Raw genomic sequence first — 19,416 nt, 5'->3', positions numbered from 1 at the left:
ACCGTGAAAATCTGGGTTCGCCTCTGACTGCCCTGTTGCCCTGGATTGCTCTGGATAATTTTAGCAAGTACCTAAGTATTCTCTCCTGTTTCCTAAAAATTCTGTAGTTGTTCTACTTTCGGGGTAGAAATTTCTCATCCTAAGCTTAGGTCATTAATTCCAGGCCTTTTTCTTTTCCTACGCAGGCTTTTAGCACTACAAATTTCTCTCTAAATGCTTACTTAGTAACATAAATTTTGACATACATTTTGATTTCAATCAGTACTAATAATTTTGAAATTCCCTTTCAGTGTCTTCTTTGGTCTGTGGAATTTATCTTACGTTGACTGTGATCCGGCCACATACTTTGTATAGCTTGAAACTCTTTACTGAGATTTGCTCTATGACCCGGAACATGTATATTTTGGTGATTAGTCCAAGTGCATGGAACATCACGCAGGCTGTGCTCTCTGAGCGGAGCGTCTCTGAGTGCCGAGTGGGTGTAGGCGGTCGAGAGCGCTGTCTCTGCACCCTCCCTGCCCCTGTTTATCAACCACACAGAGAGTGGGCTTTAAAGATACCTCTGCTGTGAGTGTAGGTCTATCTATTCCTCCTAGCTTACCTGTCATCTTATCTTTATATTTAAGTGTTTTTATTAGGTGTATAAATATTTAGGTGATCTTCTTTGCTCTGAAGTTAGTTTTATGTGGCATTACGGTTACCATGGTGTGTCTCTGTGCTTTGACTGTTTGTATCTTTATATTTAAAGTGGTTTCCTTGTAGGCACATTATTTCTTACTTTTTACCTGCTCTGAAAAAGCTGTCTTTTATTTAGAGCATTTACAACCTTTACATTCAGTTTGCCCATAGTTTTGGGCTTTTCACTTTGCCATTTTGCTATTGGTTTTCTCTTTATCCTGCTCTATATTAACTTTTTCTCCTTTTTCTGGCTTTGGATTGCATATTTCTTATGATCCCTTTGTTGTTGAAACTATTTAAATTGTTTGTTCACAGGATGGCCAGTCAGGCACCACACAAGAGGTTTGAAGAACATGTGTTACACTCCCAAGTCCTAGAGAGACAGCCATTTTCCAGCACAAGGAGGCTGCACAGAGGGGGAAGGGACAGCACCAGGGTAAGCACCTAGGGAACAGGCCCAGAGAGCCGAGAGAACAAGGACCCACGGCGAGGGCCCTTACTGGGTGTCAGGATGAAGTACACAGGTGAAAGGTTCAGGCAGCCTGCGTCAGGGCCGTGCTCGCCACACTGGTGCATCGGCTCACCTGGCTGGGGACACGGATGCGACAGGAAAATCAGTGTAATAGAGTGATGCTGTGGTATCTCGTCATTAACAGTCCTCATGTTGGGTGGGCAGTGCTTCCCTCCTAGACTGTGGGACAGCTTGATGCAGCCACCGAAGGTAAACTGTGATGAAGACACCTAGGAAGAAGCTTTGGTGAAGTTTTATCATTTGGTTCATATCAGGCACTCCACTTTGTGGGAGAAAACCAAAAGCACAGGTCAGCTACCTCTGGATTTAAGGAAACCTGCCGGAATATTCAGCTGTGTTATTAAATGCCTTCACTGCTTCTCTACCTCTCTCTGTAACTCTGACTTTCAAATAAATAAATCTTTAACAAAAGAATGAAAACAAGTGATATACTCAAGCAAATGGGGCTTGGGGGGCTTTCTGTTTATATGGTAGTAGACAAAAAAATAGACCCAAGACCTTTTAGGTCTCTAACAATACCTTGATGGAGTTGTGAGGTGTGGTAGAAGATGTGCCCATGAAGATGATGGCCCAGCGGTTGTTGGAGGTTGTAACAGTTGGTCAGTAAACTGTATGTAAGAAGTGGGGTATTCGTGTGTAATCAAGCCAGAAGAGTGACCGGAGAAGTCACCAGGGAGTGGAGAATTCTCTTTGCAGGGCCGAGGGCTTTGCTGAGAGGCACACGTCTCCTAGGGAAGCGGTCATTCCTACCACGTTTCAGAACGGCAGAGATGGTAGTAATCTCTACTAGATTTTCTTTAGGTATTGGCTGTACATTTTGACACAGAGCAAGGAATAGAACAGGAACATGGGAATAGGCAGACAGAGTGCTCCGAAACAGAACCGTTAGTGTCGAAGGAAAGGAAAGCAAAATTACCTCGTGTTCACGGGCATCACTGGGTAGTTTGGTGTCTTGGGTAAAGTTGTCCCTGGCACAGGAGGTGAACTCATCTACAATGCCAAAATCTTTTAAGATTTATTTTATTTATTTGAAAGTCAGAGTTACACAGAGAGAGGAGAGGCGCGGTGGAGGCGGGGGGGGGGGTCTTCCATCCGCTGGTTCACTCCCCATTTGGCCGCAACGGCCAGAGCTGGGCTGATCCAAAGCCAGGAGCCTGAAGCTTGTTTCCAGGTCTCCCACATGGATGCAGGGCCCCAAGGACTTGGGCCATCTTCTACTGCTTTCCCAGGCCATAGCAGAGAGCTGGATCGGAAGAGGAGCAGCCGGGTCTTGAACCGGCACCCATATGGGATGCTGCACTGCAGGCCAGGGCGTTAACCCGCTGTGCCACAGCGCTGGCCCCACCAACATCTTAAGCTGGGGAGATGCTGCCTGCAGTGATGGCTTCTCCAGATGTGAGCCTCTGTACATAGCTACAACCTTGTCCACAAGGATCGTGTGTGGCAGAACTGTTGAGGCTCCCCACAGGTCACCCAGAACACGTCAGCTTTGGAAGTGAAGGTAAAAGAGGTCAAGAGACTGTTGGAATAGGCATGAACAGAACATGTTAGCCAAATGTACACAAGCAAACGATGCGCCAGCAGTTGATTGAATAGCATCAGTAATTTTGATAATATTAGCTACTGACAGGAACACAGCATTAAGGTTGTAGTAATCCTGCACATGAGGTGCCTCCCACTACCTTCTCCCCCCAACCCCCACATTTAAGAACAGGCAAGGTCAGGATGTCAAATGGGGAAATGGTGGGGACAGTCACCCCTTTATTAGTTTGGTTTCCTATGAGCTTTTGAAGACCCTGTTGTAACCTGTATTGGGCCATGTTGACTATTTTAATTAGGGGCCCATGAGGTCTTATTTTATCAAGTCTGCTTCTAAGTGTTGAAGAGTTTACCTTCTGATTTATTGTGTTCCAGGATCTGTGCTCCAACAAGGGGTGTCCTGTGGTAGTGGGCACGGCTATGATTATAGAAATTTAGGCAAGTCTACTTTTTTTTAAAAAAGATTTATTTTATTTGTTTGAAAGAGTTACAGAGAGAAGTAGAGACAGAGAGGTCTTCCATCCGCTGGTTCACTCCCCACATGGCCTCAACGGCCAGAGCTGCACTGAGCCGAAGCCAGGAGCTTCTTCCAGGTCTCCCACGTGGGTGCAGGGGCCCAAGCAGTTGGGCCATCTTCTACTGCTTTCCCAGGCCATAGCAGAGAGCTGGATCGGAAGTGGAACAGCTGGGACTAGAACTGGCACCCACATGGGATGCTGGCGCTTCAGGCCAGGGCTTTAATCCACTGCACCACAGCGCCGGCCCTGCAAGTCTACGTTTAAAATGAAACTTGTCTAATTTTTCCTCTACTTTCTGTGTACTCACTTTGTAAGATTATAGGAGGCATACTGTTTAAACTTAATGGAATCCATGGCTGTAACTATAATTTTGAACCCCAATATAGATTAAGTGCAAAGTTTCCTTTTGATACATTTTAGCAGCTGTTTTTAACATTTTAACATCTTGAAAGGCACAAAAGCCAATCATTGCTCTTTTTATTTTTACTCTATAAATTCTAATATAACTTAGTACTTAAGTTTTGGCTTTACAATTGAACCAAATTATGGAACTTTGTTATAATTTATATATTTAATTTATATAAATTAGTATATACTTACATACAGTATTCAATAGCTATATGTAATTTAGCTGAATACCTGTTGTTGTCTCCCAGTGTATGTGGGGGTTCATTTTTGCTTGTTTATTTTTAAATCTTTAGTTGTCTGAGAGACAGAGAAGAGTGCACGCCCAGCTGCTGATTCATCTCCCAACAGCCAGGGCTGGGCTAGGCCAAGGCTGGGAGCTGGGGGGCAGGAGCCCAACCGCTGGCGCCATCATCGGTGCCTCTCATGGTCTGCAGCATCAGGAGTTCCTCAAGGGCCAGACGCAGAATCAAACACAAGCACCGACTGCAGTGTGGGGTGCAGGTGCCCTGCCTGGCATCCTTCCCGCGAGGCCAGATGCCCGCTCCCTGGGTTTGCTTGAAAGGGTTAAACAATCTAGAATGAGCGTATGTTTGCTGGGCCTGGCATTTGTTCAGCACACAGGTTTAAATGTCCTTTTCTTACCTCCCCTCCTCAGGCCTGTTCACAGGCACCTAAAGCAACAATGTTGTTGTTTTTTTTCCTTTTTGTTGGTTTTTTTAGGCTTTTAGCTGCCTGGAACCTCAGCCTTTAGTTTCCGTCCTTGAAGTGCCTACCTAAAATCTCAAGGCTGCCCAAAGAACTTAATGTTTCCTTTATGGTTATTTTTCAAATTCTCACAACCAGAATGCAGACATTGAGAAGTGGAGTGTAGTCTCAGCAGGCTGAGTTCGAATCCAGAGCTGCGTTAATATGTAGCCCTTGTGACAGGCCCACAGGGAGACTGGGGAGGCTCACTGGTGCGGCGGTAACCATCCTGTATTTATTTTTTCCACGTGCGTCTTTCTCGTCACACTGCTTACTTTCTGCACCTCTCAAGTCTCGTGGCCTTGTTATTGTGTCTTTTGTCAATGACTTTTACAGGGAAGGCTTTATGCTCTAATGCAGTCTACTTAAAGCAGTGCCTGCCGAGCACAAAGGTAGGCTCCCAGAAAATGCTATGTGATAAGTGCCTTGGGTCTTCCTAGATCTTCAGCAACAGGCTCTAATGCACCTGACTGGTCCAACACTAATGAACACACTTTCCAAGCACCAGTGACCTTCAAAGTCATGGTTGTAACCTTTTTTTTTTTTTAAAGAATTATTTATTTTTGTTTATTTATTTGAAGGGCAAGCAAACAGACGGGGAGAGACAGAAAAAGATCTTTCATCTGCTGGTTCACTTGCCTAAATGGCCCCAAGAGCCAAGGTTAAGCCAGGCCGAAGCCAGGAATTCCAACCAGGTCTCCCACAAGGGTGGCAGGGCCCAAATACTTGAGTATTAGCAGAGAGCTGACTTGGAAGCGGAACGACAGACTCACACCAGCAGTCTGGTGTTGCATGCAGCAGCTTAAGCCGCGTGCCCCAGCGCTGGCCCCAGGGAAAGCGAGAGCCGCTGTACCTCGCCAGGGGACCCGGTACTAGAGGTGACGCTGAGGACTCAGGGAGTCTGGGCTCACTGAGCAGAGCCCCACCTCTCCACCAGGCGAGGTGCCTTGTGTCAGTTCGAGTCCCGGCTGCTCCACTTCCGATCCAGCTCTCTGCTGTGCCCTGGGAAAGCAGTGGAAGATGGCCCAAGTGCTTGGGCCCCTGCACCCACGTGGGAGACCTGGAAACAAGCTTCAGGCTCCTGGCTTTGGATTGGCCCAGCTCCAGCCATTGTGGCCATTTAAGGAGTGAACCAGCGGGTGGGACGATCTCTCTCTCTGCCTCTGCAACTCTGCCTTTCAAATAAATAAATCTTTACAAAAAAAATTAATAAACCACATGCTGGGCGTGAAAACCCAGAGTCATACGCTAATGGAACCAAGAGGTTAGCGACAACCCAGGATGGTGTTCAGGATGTGGACCTCGCGGGAGGCCCGTAGGTCTCTGGGGACGCGCCTGCAGCAGGTGGTTCTCCCCAGGGCTCCCTGCGTCAGCACTTTCTCTACTGCCGGCGTGCCTGTGATCTGTCCCCCCCACGCTCTACCACTGCCGGTGCAGCTGCACCATCCTGGATGTGCGCCTCCAAACTGAGCTGAATGAGCCTTATCCTCTGGACAGTGTGTTGCCATGGGTACTTCGTTATAGTAACAAAAAGCTAATCTAGTGCTCATCACATAATTAGCACTCACCCAGTAAGATTCAATCAAAAACCACACCCACAGTCAACACTGCTCTAATCTCCCACTAAAGGCTATAGTATGGCTAAAACAAATTCTTCAAGAAGTAGTAACACTTTTTTCAAAAGTCACAGAGAGTTCATTATATACAAAATAATTTTTATTAGAGACCAAAAATTTTATTAATACTATTTTTACTTCTTTGACAGCTTTAATTTTCAACAGTGTACAATTTACTGGAACCACTAGATGGCTAGATATTTGCACATAACAATTGGTTAAAAATAATTTGTAGGGCCCGGCACTGTGGCGTAGCAGGTAAAGCTGCTGTCTGCAGTGCCGGCATCCCATGTGGGCACTGGTTGGAGTCCCAGCTGCTCCACTTCCGGTCCAGCTCTCTGCTGTGACCTGAGAAATCAGTAGAAGATGGCCCAAGTCCTTGGGGCCCTGCATCCACGTGGGAGACCCGGAGGAAGCTCCTGGCTCCTGGCTTCAGATCAGCCCAGCTCCGGCTGTTGCAGCCATTTGAGGAGCAAACCAGCAGATAGAAGACCTCTCTCTCTCCTCTGCCTCTTCTCTCTCTGTGTAACTTTTACTTGCAAATAAATAAATCTTTTAAAAAATTTTTTTCTATAGAGCATATGAGCAAAACTATGTTACTGCTCTGAGAAATGTATATTTATTTATAATAAACTTGCTTGCTTTCCTGTAGGATTCTGTTTACAGTGCTGCTGCCAAACAAGATTTAGACATAATGCCTAACCCTGCAGGTTGCCTTACCGTTAATCTGATGTCTAGCAAGATAGCTTAGTGGACACCTGGCACATGTCTCACACTGCGGGAGCTCTTTAATGTACAATGAGGAATGCGCTTAAACTAAAGGACTTGGACTTCCAGTTTTCTGCATTCATAGAGCTTCTCTCCGGCAGAAGTTTGGCTTTTGCTGACTTAGGATCTACGGCTGAGGTTTACTTTGATTCCTGCTTTCACTCGCACCTGGTCTCTCACATGCATAGTCATTCAAATGGTCCGACGACTTTCCCACACTCACTGGCTTTATCGCAGCTATGGATTCTTTGATGGGCGGTGAGATTGGAGCCTTTGCTGAAAGCTTTTCCGCATTCACTACACTGATATGGTTTCTCTCCAGTGTGAGTTCTCTGATGCACAGTAAGGTTGGAGCTACAGCTGAAGGCCTTCCCACACTTAATACATTCGTAAGGTTTCTCTCCAGTGTGGATTCTGTGATGCTGAAGAAGGGACGATCTGTGACTGAAGGCCTTCCCGCAAACACTGCATTCGTAAGGTGTCAGTCTGATGTGATTTCTCAAATGCATATCCAGTGATCCGGGCTGGCTGAAGGACTTCCTGCATTTCTGACACTCAAAGGGTCTTTCGTCCGTGTGCAGACTCTGATGCTGAATGAGAAGCGGGAGGCTACTGAAGCTCTGCAGACACTGGTTGCATTCACATTGCTTCTCGATGGTATGAATCCTCTGATGTCGAGTAAGGTGGGAGCTACAGCAAAAGGCTTTCCCACAGTCGCTGCATTCATACGGTTTCTCTCCAGTATGGATTTTTTGGTGGTGAATGAGAGATGACCTATGAATGAAGGCCTTCCCACACACTGGACACTCATAGAGTTTTTCTTGCGTGTGAATCCTCAGGTGTTCAATGAGATGTGAGACACGACTGAAAGACTTCCCGCAGCGCGTACATTCATACGGCTTCTCTCCAGTGTGAGTGCTCTGATGATTCGTAAGCGATGAGACGTGACTGAAGGCCTTCCCACATTCAGCGCATCTGTAAGGTTTCTCTCCGCTGTGGCTTATCTGATGTCGAGTAAGGGATGAGCCGTGGCTAAAAGTCTTCCCACATTTGTGACACTCATAGGGTTTCTCCCCTGTATGAATTCTCCAGTGGCGATTCAGGACTGACCGTTTGCCAAAGGCTTTCCCACATTCTCTACATGCATAGCCTTTCTCTCGATTACACAAAGTCTGGTGAAGGCTAAGCGATGTGCCCCGGTTGAAGGCCGCTGCAGCTTCATTAGAGTTCAGAAGCTTCCTCCCGCCACTGGCGCCCTCATTCCTGACAACGGACGTTCTTGGTGGGCTTGTCTTCAGCGTGTCACAGGCTCGGAACTTTGCTTCAGGAGAAAGTCTGTGCTGTTCAGAACGGGTGGGCTTTAAGTGGAAGGTGCTTCTAAACGCATTGCACTTGTTAAAAGCTTCCCCGGTGGGGCTCTCTCTACAGGGGAGAGGCACTGGTCTGAAATGTGTTCCCCGGCTCCTGGGCCTCCCCTCCTCCGTATCTCTGCACTCCTGGTCCTTACTGGCACTTGAAAATTCACAACTCGGTTTTACAGTTTTTTCTGTTCTTTCTATTTCTGTTTGGGGTGACTCCTCATTATAAAAATCCCCTTTTGTTGATAATTCCTTGCTTTCCCATCTTGGTTCCCAATCTGAAATATATAAAGAAAGTAAAGTGGTGCTTTTTCTCTACTTCTTTTTTTTTCTTTTTTTTTCTCCCTCCCTCCCTCCTTCTTTCTTTCTTTCTCTCTTTCTCTCTTTCTTTCTTTCACAGGCAGAGTGGACAGTGAGAGAGAGAGACAGAGAGAAAGGTCTTCCTTTGCCGTTGGTACACCCTCCAATGGCCGCCGCGGCCAGTGCGCTGCAGCCGCCGCATCGTGCTGATCCGATGGCAGGAGCCAGGCACTTATCCTGGTCTCCCATGGGGTGCAGGGCCCAAGCACTTGGGCCATCCTCCACTGCACTCCCTGGCCACAGCAGAGAGCTGGCCTGGAAGAGGGGCAACCGGGACAGAATCTGGTGCCCCGACCGGGACTAGAACCTGGTGTGCCGGCACCGCAAGGCGGAGGATTAGCCTAGTGAGCCGCGGCACCGGCCACTCTACTTCTTAAAAAGAAATTTCTAGGATGGAAACAGGAGAAATAAAACCCCTGGAAAACACATGATTCTGACAAGTCCCACATTTCAGCTATTTCTGAGCAAAGCTCACAGGGAACGCAGACAGCTCACAGAGGCAAAAAGAGTGTCATTAGGGAAATGGGTAAATACAGGCAATCAGTTAAAATAAAAACGCAAGCAGGGCTGGTGCTGTGGCATAGCGGGTAAGTATGCTACCTACAGTGCCAGCATCCCACATGGGTGCCGGTTCGCATCCCGGCTGCTCCATTTCCTATCCAGCTCTCTGCTGTGGCCTGGGAAAGCAGTGGAAGATGGCCCAAGTCCTTGGGTCCTTGCACCTGCATGGGAGACCTGGAGGAAGCTCCTGGCTCCTGGCTTCAGATTGGCACAGCTCCAGCCGTTGCAGCCATCTGGGGAATGAATCAGTGAATGGAAGACCTTTTTTTCTCTCTCTGTGTAACTCTGACTTTCAAATAAATAAATAGGGGCTGGCACTGTGGAGCAGAGGGTTAAAGCCCTGGCCTGAAGCGCTGGCATCCCATATGGACACCAGTTCTAGTCCCGGCTACTCCTCTTCCAATCCAGCTCTCTGCTATGGCCTAGGAAAGCAGTAGAAGATGGCCCAAGTCCTTGGGCCCCTGCACTTCCGTGGGAGACCTGGAAGAAGCTCCTGGCTCCTGGCTTCGGATTGGCGCAGTTCCAGCCATTGCAGCCATCTGGGGAGTGAACCAGCAGATGGAAGACCTCTCTCTGTATCTCTACCTCTCTCTGTAACTCTGTCTTTCAAATAAATTAAATAAATCTTAAAATAAATAAATCTTTTTAAAAAATGCAAACTATCAGAAAGAAAATATGGAGGTCATTCTGGGTTCCAAGCCATCATTTTATACTATATTTATGTGAACAATGACATTTTATCTCATAGTCTTCTTCTCCAACCTTCAATTAATCTGTTTGCTGCCAGATTAATGATTAAAATACACAGTTTATACTACTACATTAAACCATTACAATGACAACAGAATAACCTAAGTACTACCTATGGGTCACAAAGGTTCAGGCTTTCTGAGTTGTTGTTTCTTGTGCTGTTTTGTTTCAAATAAAGAGCATTTTTAATTATTATGATGGCAAAAAATTATGATGACAAAAATCTCGTTTTGATTAGATGACATAAGCAATACAGGTAACAGTTTGGAAAAGAGGAACGATCATTTTGAAATTTACCTCTGGAATCCCTAAAGACAGCTCTCCTAAAATGCATCCACTCCCACTGCCAGCATCTTTCACAGAGACTTCCTTCGCCTAACTCACACCATTAGTTGGAAACATACCTTTCGGTAGGTTTTTCTCCACCATCCAGGGCTCTTTTCCATCCTCCAGTAAAGTGATCACACATGGCTTAGCCACGGAGAGGCCTGCGTGTAGGAAGACAGAACTCGCTCAAACTGCAGCCACAGGGGTCAGAGGTCACCACAAAAGGCAGCAAAGGGAGGCGTGTTCACTAAGATGGGACGACACGCTTAGGGCCCGGCACAGAAGGGCTAAACAGCTCCTTGGGAACGTGGTATTCAGCCATTTACCATCTCCACGGCCCCTGGAGAAGGAGAAGTGGAAGGAGAGATATCCTCACCTAGAGAGACGAGGTTCTCGTAATTCTGGACCGTCACCTCCCTGTATAAGTCTCTCTGTGCAGAACTGAGCCATCCCCACTCTTCAGGAGAGAAGTCTACAGCCACATCACTGAATGTCACCTGAAACAGCAAGGACGTTTAGCTCGGCCACCGCCCAGGCCTCACTGTACTGCCCCGCGGTCCCCTGTAGAGTAAAGGGACCAGGTTCAGGCAGTGATCTAGAATCTGGTCTCAGTTACGTAGTAACTGCATAATCACAGGCTTGCTGTACAACCAGGGTAAGACAAGTCTCAGAGGGCTGAAGGCCAGAGCCAGGAATTCCATCGAGTCTCCCGTGTGGGTGGCAGGAACCCAAGTACCTGAGCCGTCATCTGCTACCTCCCAAGATGCACATTAGCAGGAGGCTGGAACGGAGGGCTGAGCCAGGACCCGAATCCAGGCATCCCAAGTGGGATCAAAAGCCCGCAGCAGGGGCCGGCGCCGTGGCTCACTTGGCTAATCCTCTGCCTGCGGCGCCAGCACCCCGGGTTCTAGTCCCGGTTGCTCCTCTTCCAGTCCAGCTCTCTTTTGTGGTCCAGGAAGGCAGTGGAGGATGGCCCAGGTCCTTGGGTCCTGCACCTGCACGGGAGACCAGGAGAAGCACCTGGCTCCTGGCTTCAGATCGGCGCAGCACCAGCTGTAGCGGCCATTTGGGGAGTGAACCAACAGAAGGAAGACCTTTCTCTCTGTTTCTCTCTCTGTCTATAACTCTACCTGTCAAATAAATAAATAAATAAAGCCCGCAGCAAAAGCCTGCCCCTTCTGCCACTGCCATTTTGGTACATGTTGCTATTGACTAGTGACAGAGGTCTATGGCTTCAAACGGGGTGATTTGCGTTTGTCAGGAGTTCGGGAAATACTGAAACATCAAATGCCCTGCCGCTGCAGAAAGCCCTCTCCACAGACGCAGAGCAGAAAGTAAACAGCCGCACCCCTGAACAAGCACGAACACAGGGGCGAGCCACTGAGGAGTCGGCAAGCAGACGCGAGCTCCGTCCACAGAGCCAAGCAGACGGAGCACGTTGTCCAGGTAACTTGTCCTCAGGTGAGAGGCTTCACAGCACAGTCTGCTACTTACACTTCCTTGTAACTGGAATGGCCACCATGCTAGTCAGTCACCTTTATTTCTCAAAGGAAAAATAAGATTTATAGTCCCTTTATGTTAAGCAGGTGGTTTCAACTTGGGAACCAGGAGTCTAGGTTAAACTCTCTCTCTCTCTCTCTCTCTCTCACACACACACACACACACACGGGGGGGGGGAGTACTGTCTTTCTCAATGTTTGCGTTTCAAAACGTTGGTCCCAAGGGCCTTAAGAACAGCTTGACAAACCAGTAAAACTGGCAAGAGACCTATGCAGCTTTTAGAAAGATGTGCACATGCCTCAGAGGGGCAGTTCTATCATTAGTCCTTCTCAAAGAAATGCGCTGAGAAAACAGGCGTGTCTCCACCTTTTAGTAGGGAAGACAATTCCTTTTTACTTTTGGCTCCTATGTACACTCTCCCAGGTATTAGGGTTGTTCCAGCCTTATCATATCTTTTCCTACTTTCCACAATGGTTTTTAAATGATTAGCTTCTATAAATGTCATCTCATAAACCAAATTAAAAACTCAACACTATGTCAAATGCATAAAAGTTTCATTCCACAAATGCAAAGCTACTTCACACTGTTCTGAACATATACTAACGTCACTGTATTAACAGCTTGCAGAAGGAAATCCACACCCCCTCATGAGATACCCTCTGCTCTCTGTGTAGAGCTGGGTTCCTCTACCTTGACACCTCTGACATCCGGGGCTGCATAATTCCTGGCTGGTAGGAGCTGTCCTGTGCATTAGCCGCATCCTTGGTTTCTACCCCCATCCCACCGCCATCCTGGTTATGGCAACCAAAAAACCCAGAAATGCCTCTCGACATGACCAAGTGGCCCTTATAGTGGAGCCAAAGGGGAAGAAAATCACCCGTATTTGAGAACCAACCACCCCTTTAGGAAATTTGAGCAGATCCTTAAGCGATCCTCGTGGGCCTACCCACTACACTCAAGGTGTCTTCTCAGGTCGTGTGAGTGTGCTCTTGCCTCTGCCTCCCTGGTGCCATGAGCCACCAAACCCAGCTCCTGCCTATTCCCTGGGGACGCAGCCACCTGCATCCCCCTCCGTGGCGTGGGCAGCCTTAGGTGGTCTCCTCAGGTGTTCATTCATCTTTGTTCCCAGAAGAACTTGCGAAATCTGTCCTAGCACTTCCCTTCAGATCTTACGCTCTCTTACTTTTCTGCCAGTTCCATATTGCTCCACGCAGCAGCCACTCCTCAATCTACCTACAAAACTTAAATCATTAAAATGTTTCAAAGTATATAAAATTTAATATTCAGTTCCTTGGCTGCTAACAGCCACAGCCCAAGTCACGTGGGGCTGCTGGCTACTACCCAGGATAGCACACACACGGAGCATAGAAAGTTCGCACAAGACCATCAAGTCCTGCATGTCAGCATACACCCAACCCAAACTCGATTTTCCTAACAGATACTTCCTAAGAGTTTAGGAAGTGAATCAACAAATGATTTTGCTTTTACTTTTTCAAACAAGATTTTTTCCATTCTAATTATCTAATTTTCTCAAGAAAACGGACTGCCCAACATGCACGTCCGTGACTCATGCCCTCTCCGGTGTAGGTTTTACCTGCCACCCCATGACTCTGTTCCACTGTTTTGGTCACCAATTTTACTCGCACAACATCAGTTTTGTGCCAAGTATCCCTCCAGGCACTGAAAACAGAACCGTCAACAAGCTCCCAGCAGGAGACAAACAATGAGCGCATGCACACACTGAACCTATTAGCCAGTCAGTGATAGGTGCTGTGAAACGCAACCATGCAGCAGGTGAGGGAGGGTGACTTCAAGTTCAAATACACTTCTGCGAAGCAAAACTTATCAAGTAACCACTGAGCAAAGACACAAAGGGAATAGTGAGGTCTGTGCATGTCTGGGCGAAAAATATTCCAAGCAGATAGTACGGGCACAGCAGCTTCCAAGACCTGGAGGCCATGGCTGGAACAGAAAAGGAAGGTGAGGGGCCAGCACTGTGGTGTAGCGGGTGAAGCCACTGCCTGCAGTGCCGGCATCCCATATGGGCACCGGTTCAAGTCCCGGCTGCTCCACTCCCGATCCAACTCTCTGCTATGGCCTAGGAAAGCAGTAGAAGATGGCCCAAGTCCTTGGGCCCCTGCACCCGCGTGGGAGACCCGGAAGAAGCTCCTGGCTTCGGATTGGCCCAGCTCTGGCTCTTGTGGCCAAATGGTGAGTGAACTTGTGGATGGAAGACCTCTCTCTCTGTCTCTCTCTCTCTTTCTCTCTCTGCCTCTCCTTTTCTCTCTGTGTAACTCTGACTTTCAAAATAAATAAATCTTTAAAAAAGAAAGAAAAGGAAGGTGGGATTAGAGAGGCAACAGCCTAATTATACAAAGTTTTATAATCACTGAGAAACTCTGACTTCTATTCTGAGAAAAGGCCGCTGAAATGTTTCAGCTGAGGATCGACAGCATTCCACGTATCCACGGGATCACCGTACCAGCTGTCCCGAGCAGAGAGAGGGCGCGGGCAGAGCAGGAGAGCCTCCCAGGAGGCTCCTGCAGCGAGGCAGGGAGCTGGGGCCAGGGCAGCAGCAGTGAAGGCAGTGACGGAGACCAGTGGGCAGGTCCTAAGTATTTCCAAAGACAGTACCTGAGCGGGCCTTCCAAGTAAAAAGGAGGAATCAAGGACAATTCCAGACATCCCGTGGGCAACCGAAAAGCCTGCCCCATCAGCCACTGACCACGTGATACAGCTTCGGCAACTGTAAATAACCTCAAATTCTAAGTTTGCATTCTGAATTGTAATAAAAGAAATTCCTTTGGGCACAAGACTACAGCAAGTCTTCCAGCAGAAAGCTAGGGCACTAGGACAGTACCGTGGCGCTCTCTGGCGGGTGCCACCCTCTCTTACAACCAAGGGAGCGGGAGATCCGGTCCCTCAATGGCCGCCACAGAGCGAGGACTGGCCGAGGAGGCAAAGCAAACACCCAAGACCCAGGGAAGCAAGTGTCCCACGGTGTGGGGGCATACCGACTCACCTGAAACATCACTTTGCAATTTCCAAAAATGCAAGCAATCCAAGCTCTTATCTTACGAATGGGCAGTGTTCTGAGAAGACAGAATAAAGGAAAAAAAACAGTGATCAAAAGTCGGGCTTATCTTGCAGCTCTGTGCCAGCACTGGGGCGCCAGTCCCCTCCCCGGGAACTCGCGGGTGTGTCCTGGCACAGGTCGTGGGTCGCCCCCTGCGAGGACAGCAACCCTCCACACACCAGGGGCACACGCGCAGGACACAGCTGCAACGTCAGACACCACCCCCCACGGAATCCCAACTTCCATCTTAAACGGCGACAAGGCTGCACCCCTCATCTGTTGGGGGTCACGAGTGGGCGACATCAGATCTACCGTCTGTGGCGTCCGCCGTGGGCGCGTGCTGTGCGTGCTCTCTCGCCCCGTCCCGCGCACGGCGGCTCTGAGGGGTGAGCGCCTCACAGCAGCCCCGGAGAGGCGACGGTCCTGCCCGAGGTCCCCCGCGATGCTGCCCGCCGCCGGCCTCCCGTGACCCGCAGCTGCGGGACTCCCGGGAGGGACCCCACCGGCACCTCCGTGTCTCACTCGTGAGTGGACGCCGGCCCCGGGAACCACACCGCCCGGCGTCCTACCGGATCCCAGGAGCCGGCGCCGAGCCGCCGACGACCGCGGGGCTAGCCAGGAGCGGCGCCCACGGCCCCGCGAGTTTCCCAGAGTCCTCCGCGTCCGGCACGGCAGCCATTCGCGCACCGGAAAACCACACCTCCCAGGAGCCTCTGCGGGGGCGACGCGCCCAGCGGCTCAGCCGGGATCGTAGCACGCAGTCGGCTTGCTGTGAGGACAGTGGCGCTCCGACCATGAAACTACACTTCCCAGACAGTCAGGCGGCTGCGACAGGGTCTTCGGGCTCATCCGTGCGCTCACAAGTACATTTTTCACTAGGGTAGTTGCAGGCGTCCCTGACTCCTCTCGTTCACAGCCCGGCAGCCACGCTGTCCGGGTCAGGAGGTCGTGAGTATTTAGCGCCCACCTTCCGGGACTCCAGTTCCCAGAATGCACTGCAGCCTGTCCAGCTTTGCCCCGCCCACCAGGGCCGTTTCCCGGAAGTCCGTATGGACGCGTCAACTCCACAGTGCTAGTAACGGTCCTTCGAGGGTCCGTACATGCCCCGGAAGGATTTGAAACACTGAACTCCAGTGAGCGCTCCCAAGGCAGGGGCCCTCACCCCGGGGGAGAATCCCCCTCCCACGACCCAGCCCGGCTTCCAAAGGGCGATGGACGTCAGCGTCCAGAAGCCAGAGCAGACTACTGTTGCTGTATGAGTCGGTTGTCTGCTTTCTTCTTAAATTTAAATTATTTACTGTTGCAATTAAACACCATGTGACTGAATGTTCTTGTCAGAAACCAGGTGGGATATTCGTTAGGCAATGCGTCTCCACTGATAGGCCGGGGGCTATGGCGTGTAAGCCCTGCAGCAGCCCAGCTTTGAAGGCATGACATCAGCTGCAATGGCTGACGCACAGTGTGTCCCCTCCTATGACCTTATTGCACGATGACACTGTTTCCCAGAACTACCAACCTACGCTCCTACTCGAGTCATTGCTTTGGTGGCTATTAGTGCCCCATTTGTGAAACAGATTTTTCCAGTGTTCCGTGTGAAACTAAGTTGTGTCTTAAGTTATCCTTTTTTTTTTTTTTTGGTTAAGTATTTTCATACATGCACATTTTTAAAAAGAAATACTGTATTTATTTATAGGCAACAAAAGTGTCAATCTATGGAATCTGCAAGGAAAACTACATAAATAAGCCATAAAGTACACAGGATAAAGATGGCTATTTTTTTAAACTGTTTTTCCATGTATTATCAAGTTGAAAATTTTAAAATAGTATTCTTTACAAGAGCTTACAACACATCTCTTACATGAAGATAAATAAGATTGCAAGATATGTACAACTAAAACTATAGAAGATTGTTCAGAAAAACTAAAGATTTAATAAAAGGAGAGGTATACCATGTTTATGGATTGGAACACTCCACATTGTTACTGTGTTAATTCTCTTCAAATTGATTTATAAAGTGGTCTTCAAATAGTTCATGAAAAGCACACATGAAAAACTATGCATGGATTTCAATTTTTTTGTCACCAAAATAAACTCCAGCTAACTTGTTATAACATGTCAACACAGGGTCTGGTTTTGAGGCATTAGGAAAGATGACGTCAGCCCCATCAGAGCAACATGAATTCTGCTAAAACTGAAACAAGACTAGACATCAAATCTATGGTGAAGACTGGGTAGGAGAGTGAAAAATGTATGTAGACTGCCCCAAAGAAATGAGATAGAGCAGATCACGCATCTCAGCAAAGGACAAGAATGTTGGCAGACCGTCTACATCAATTTGGGAGGAAACATCTCTTCCGTGCCCTAACTGAAGGGGACCAACGACTAACAGCAGAAACAAACTGCCAGCACCAAATACCTCTACAGGCTCATCTTACACAATTCCGACTGAAAAGGTTGGGCACACTTTCGGCTTGATGGGTGCCAAAGCTGCAGACAAGAACAGCGCTTTTAATGGAAATTTTATACAAGTGGGATCAAGATCTAAAGCGTTTTTTCAAATTATATAACGAGAGATGAATCATGGCTTTACAAATATAATCCTGAACACACAGCACAAAGCAGTAGCTACTAAGAGTTGGAACTAATCCAGTCAAAACAAAAGTGAACCAGCCAAGACTAACTGTCAAGGCAACAGTTTGGGGGTGGGGGAGGGATATTAAAGCATTTTTCTTGTTGGCGCTCTGGAAGGCCAAGGACCAATAACATCTGCTTACCATGAACGTATTCTGAGACTGTCAAAGCTTTGGCAGAAAAATGCCTGGGAAAACTTCTCCAGAGTCCTTCTCCCCCACAACAATGCTCCTACTCATGCCTCTCATAAACCAAGAGCAATCTGGTGAGAGTTTTTCAATGTTTATTTTCATCTACTTGAAAAGCAGAGTAGTAGAGACAGAATTTCTTCCATATTCTGGTTCACTCCATATTCTGGTTCACTCCCCAAATGCCTGCAACAGCCACGGCTGAGCCAGTCATGAGTCCAGAACTCCATACAGGTCTCCCCTGCGTGTGGCAGGAGTCCAAGCACTCGGACCATTAACTGCTGTCTGCCAGATGTTTCAGAATTAAAGCTGGGGGCCAGCACTGTGGCATAGTAAGTAAAGCCATATGGGTGCCAGTTCAAGTCCTGGCTGCTCCACTTCCGATCCAGCTCTCTGCTATGGCCTGGGAAAGCAGTAGAAGATGGCCCAAGTCCTTGGGACCCTGCACCCGTGCGGGAGACCCAGAAGAAGCTCCTGGCTCCTGGCTTCAGATTGGCACAGCTCCAGCCATTGTGGCCATTTGGGGAGTGAACCAATGGATGGACAACTTTCTTTCTCTCTCTCTCTCTCTCTCTCCCTCTGCCTCTCTGTAACTCTGCCTTTCAAATAAATAAATCTTAAAAAAAAAAAAAAAAGCTGGATTAGAAGCAGAGTAGCCAGGACTCAAACCAACAATCTGGTAAGGGATACAGGTGTCCCAAGCAGCAGCTTAGCCCACTGACCACAGCACCCACCCTTGCTGAGAGTTGTGACAGGAAATCATGAAGCGTCACTTTATAGTCCTGATCTTGTTCCTCTTGACTTTTGGGTTCCTAATCCTCAAATATCTTGACAGGGCACCCACTTGTCTTAACAATGTAAAGCAAAACAAAAGAAGACTACAAGGACATGACTGGATTCCCAGAACTGTTTTTTTTTGGGGGGGGGGGGTAGGATAGATTAATGGCTTGTAGCATCATTTACAACAGTGTCTTGACCCTAATAGAGTTTGTTGAGAAATAAGGCGTACATTTTTATCTTTCAATTATACTCTTTCACGAACTTGCTGAAGTCCCTTCATATATAGTCCATGCACTCCCGATCCAAATCACACAACACTTTTGAGGAATATGACAAGAGAGTTCTAAAATCCATATGGAAATGATAAGGACAAGAAATTCTTCCTAAGGTACAGATTTAAAATACTACATTACTTGATTTGAAGATACATTATACAATTATGATATGTAAAATTTTAAGATAATCAGCAATAATACACAGGAAAAATATCTATAAACAGACCAACATATACAAGATCAAATGAATTTCAACTAAGGTGCAACAGCAACTCAGTAAATAGTACTGTCAACAGGGAGCAATTGAGTGTCCACATTTAAAATTAAAAAAACAACAACAACAACTCCAGCCTCAAACCTCATACAGTATAAAAGAGTTAACTCAAAATGGATTATAAACCTAGGAGTATGAAACTTCTATTATGTAACAAAAGGGAAAATTTTAGCTTGATAAATGCTTCCTACACACACAAAAACAGTGCTTAATTAAAAGGGAGGAAAATCCACATGTTCAACTTCATCAACAGTAATCACCTCTGCCATAGGAAACACTCAAGAAATTTTTTAAAATGTCACACGATAGAGTATTGACAAATCACATATTTAATGAAGGACTTGTATCCAATATTTAGTAAGATCTCTCAAAATTCAATAATAATATTTTAATGGACAAAAGATACATATTTAAAGATGTAGTGATGGCAGTAGCAAAACTAAAAATTCTCAAATTAGTCACTAGGAAATATATAAAATAAAATCACAGAGAAATTCCACTATCTAATGAGAATGGCAAACTCATTAGATCAT

The 19,416-nt window shown here is 47.5% G+C and overlaps 1 protein-coding gene across 2 annotated transcripts; it reads right to left on the bottom strand.

Moving 5' to 3' along the window:
* Window positions 1-2,213: 2,213 nt before the first annotated feature.
* Window positions 2,214-15,715, bottom strand: LOC149120888 (zinc finger protein 28 homolog). 2 transcript variants are annotated; one of them, XM_089319385.1, is made up of 5 exons: window positions 15,305-15,700; window positions 14,682-14,751; window positions 10,536-10,656; window positions 10,237-10,320; window positions 2,214-2,697 (listed from the first exon to the last, which is right to left on the bottom strand). In XM_089319385.1, the coding sequence occupies exons 1-5, from the start codon at window positions 15,529-15,531 to the stop codon at window positions 2,624-2,626; spliced, it is 576 nt and encodes a 191-aa protein (XP_089175511.1). In that variant the 5' UTR covers window positions 15,532-15,700; the 3' UTR covers window positions 2,214-2,623. The 2 variants fall into 2 exon arrangements, with proteins under 2 accessions (XP_089175511.1, XP_089175510.1); XM_089319384.1 differs by lacking the exon at window positions 2,214-2,697 and adding an exon at window positions 6,118-8,439 and having other exon boundaries at window positions 15,305-15,715.
* Window positions 15,716-19,416: the final 3,701 nt, after the last annotated feature.

Source organism: Oryctolagus cuniculus, chromosome 18 (assembly GCF_051225735.1).
Source record: "Oryctolagus cuniculus isolate XC-2025 breed Fujian yellow rabbit chromosome 18, ASM5122573v1, whole genome shotgun sequence".
Taxonomy (NCBI): Eukaryota; Metazoa; Chordata; class Mammalia; order Lagomorpha; family Leporidae; genus Oryctolagus; species Oryctolagus cuniculus.
This window is presented reverse-complemented; position numbering and strand designations above follow the sequence as displayed.

Coding starts and splice junctions, on each gene's coding strand:
- LOC149120888 (XM_089319384.1), bottom strand. CDS start 15,531: ATGGTCGGAGCGCCACTGTCCTCACAGCAAGCCGACTGCGTGCTACGA. Junction 10,321..10,535: donor CGAGAACCTCGTCTCTCTAG/GTGAGGATATCT, acceptor TCCTACACGCAG/GCCTCTCCGTGGCTAAGCCA. Junction 8,440..10,236: donor GGAGAAAAACCTACCGAAAG/GTATGTTTCCAA, acceptor TATATATTTCAG/ATTGGGAACCAAGATGGGAA.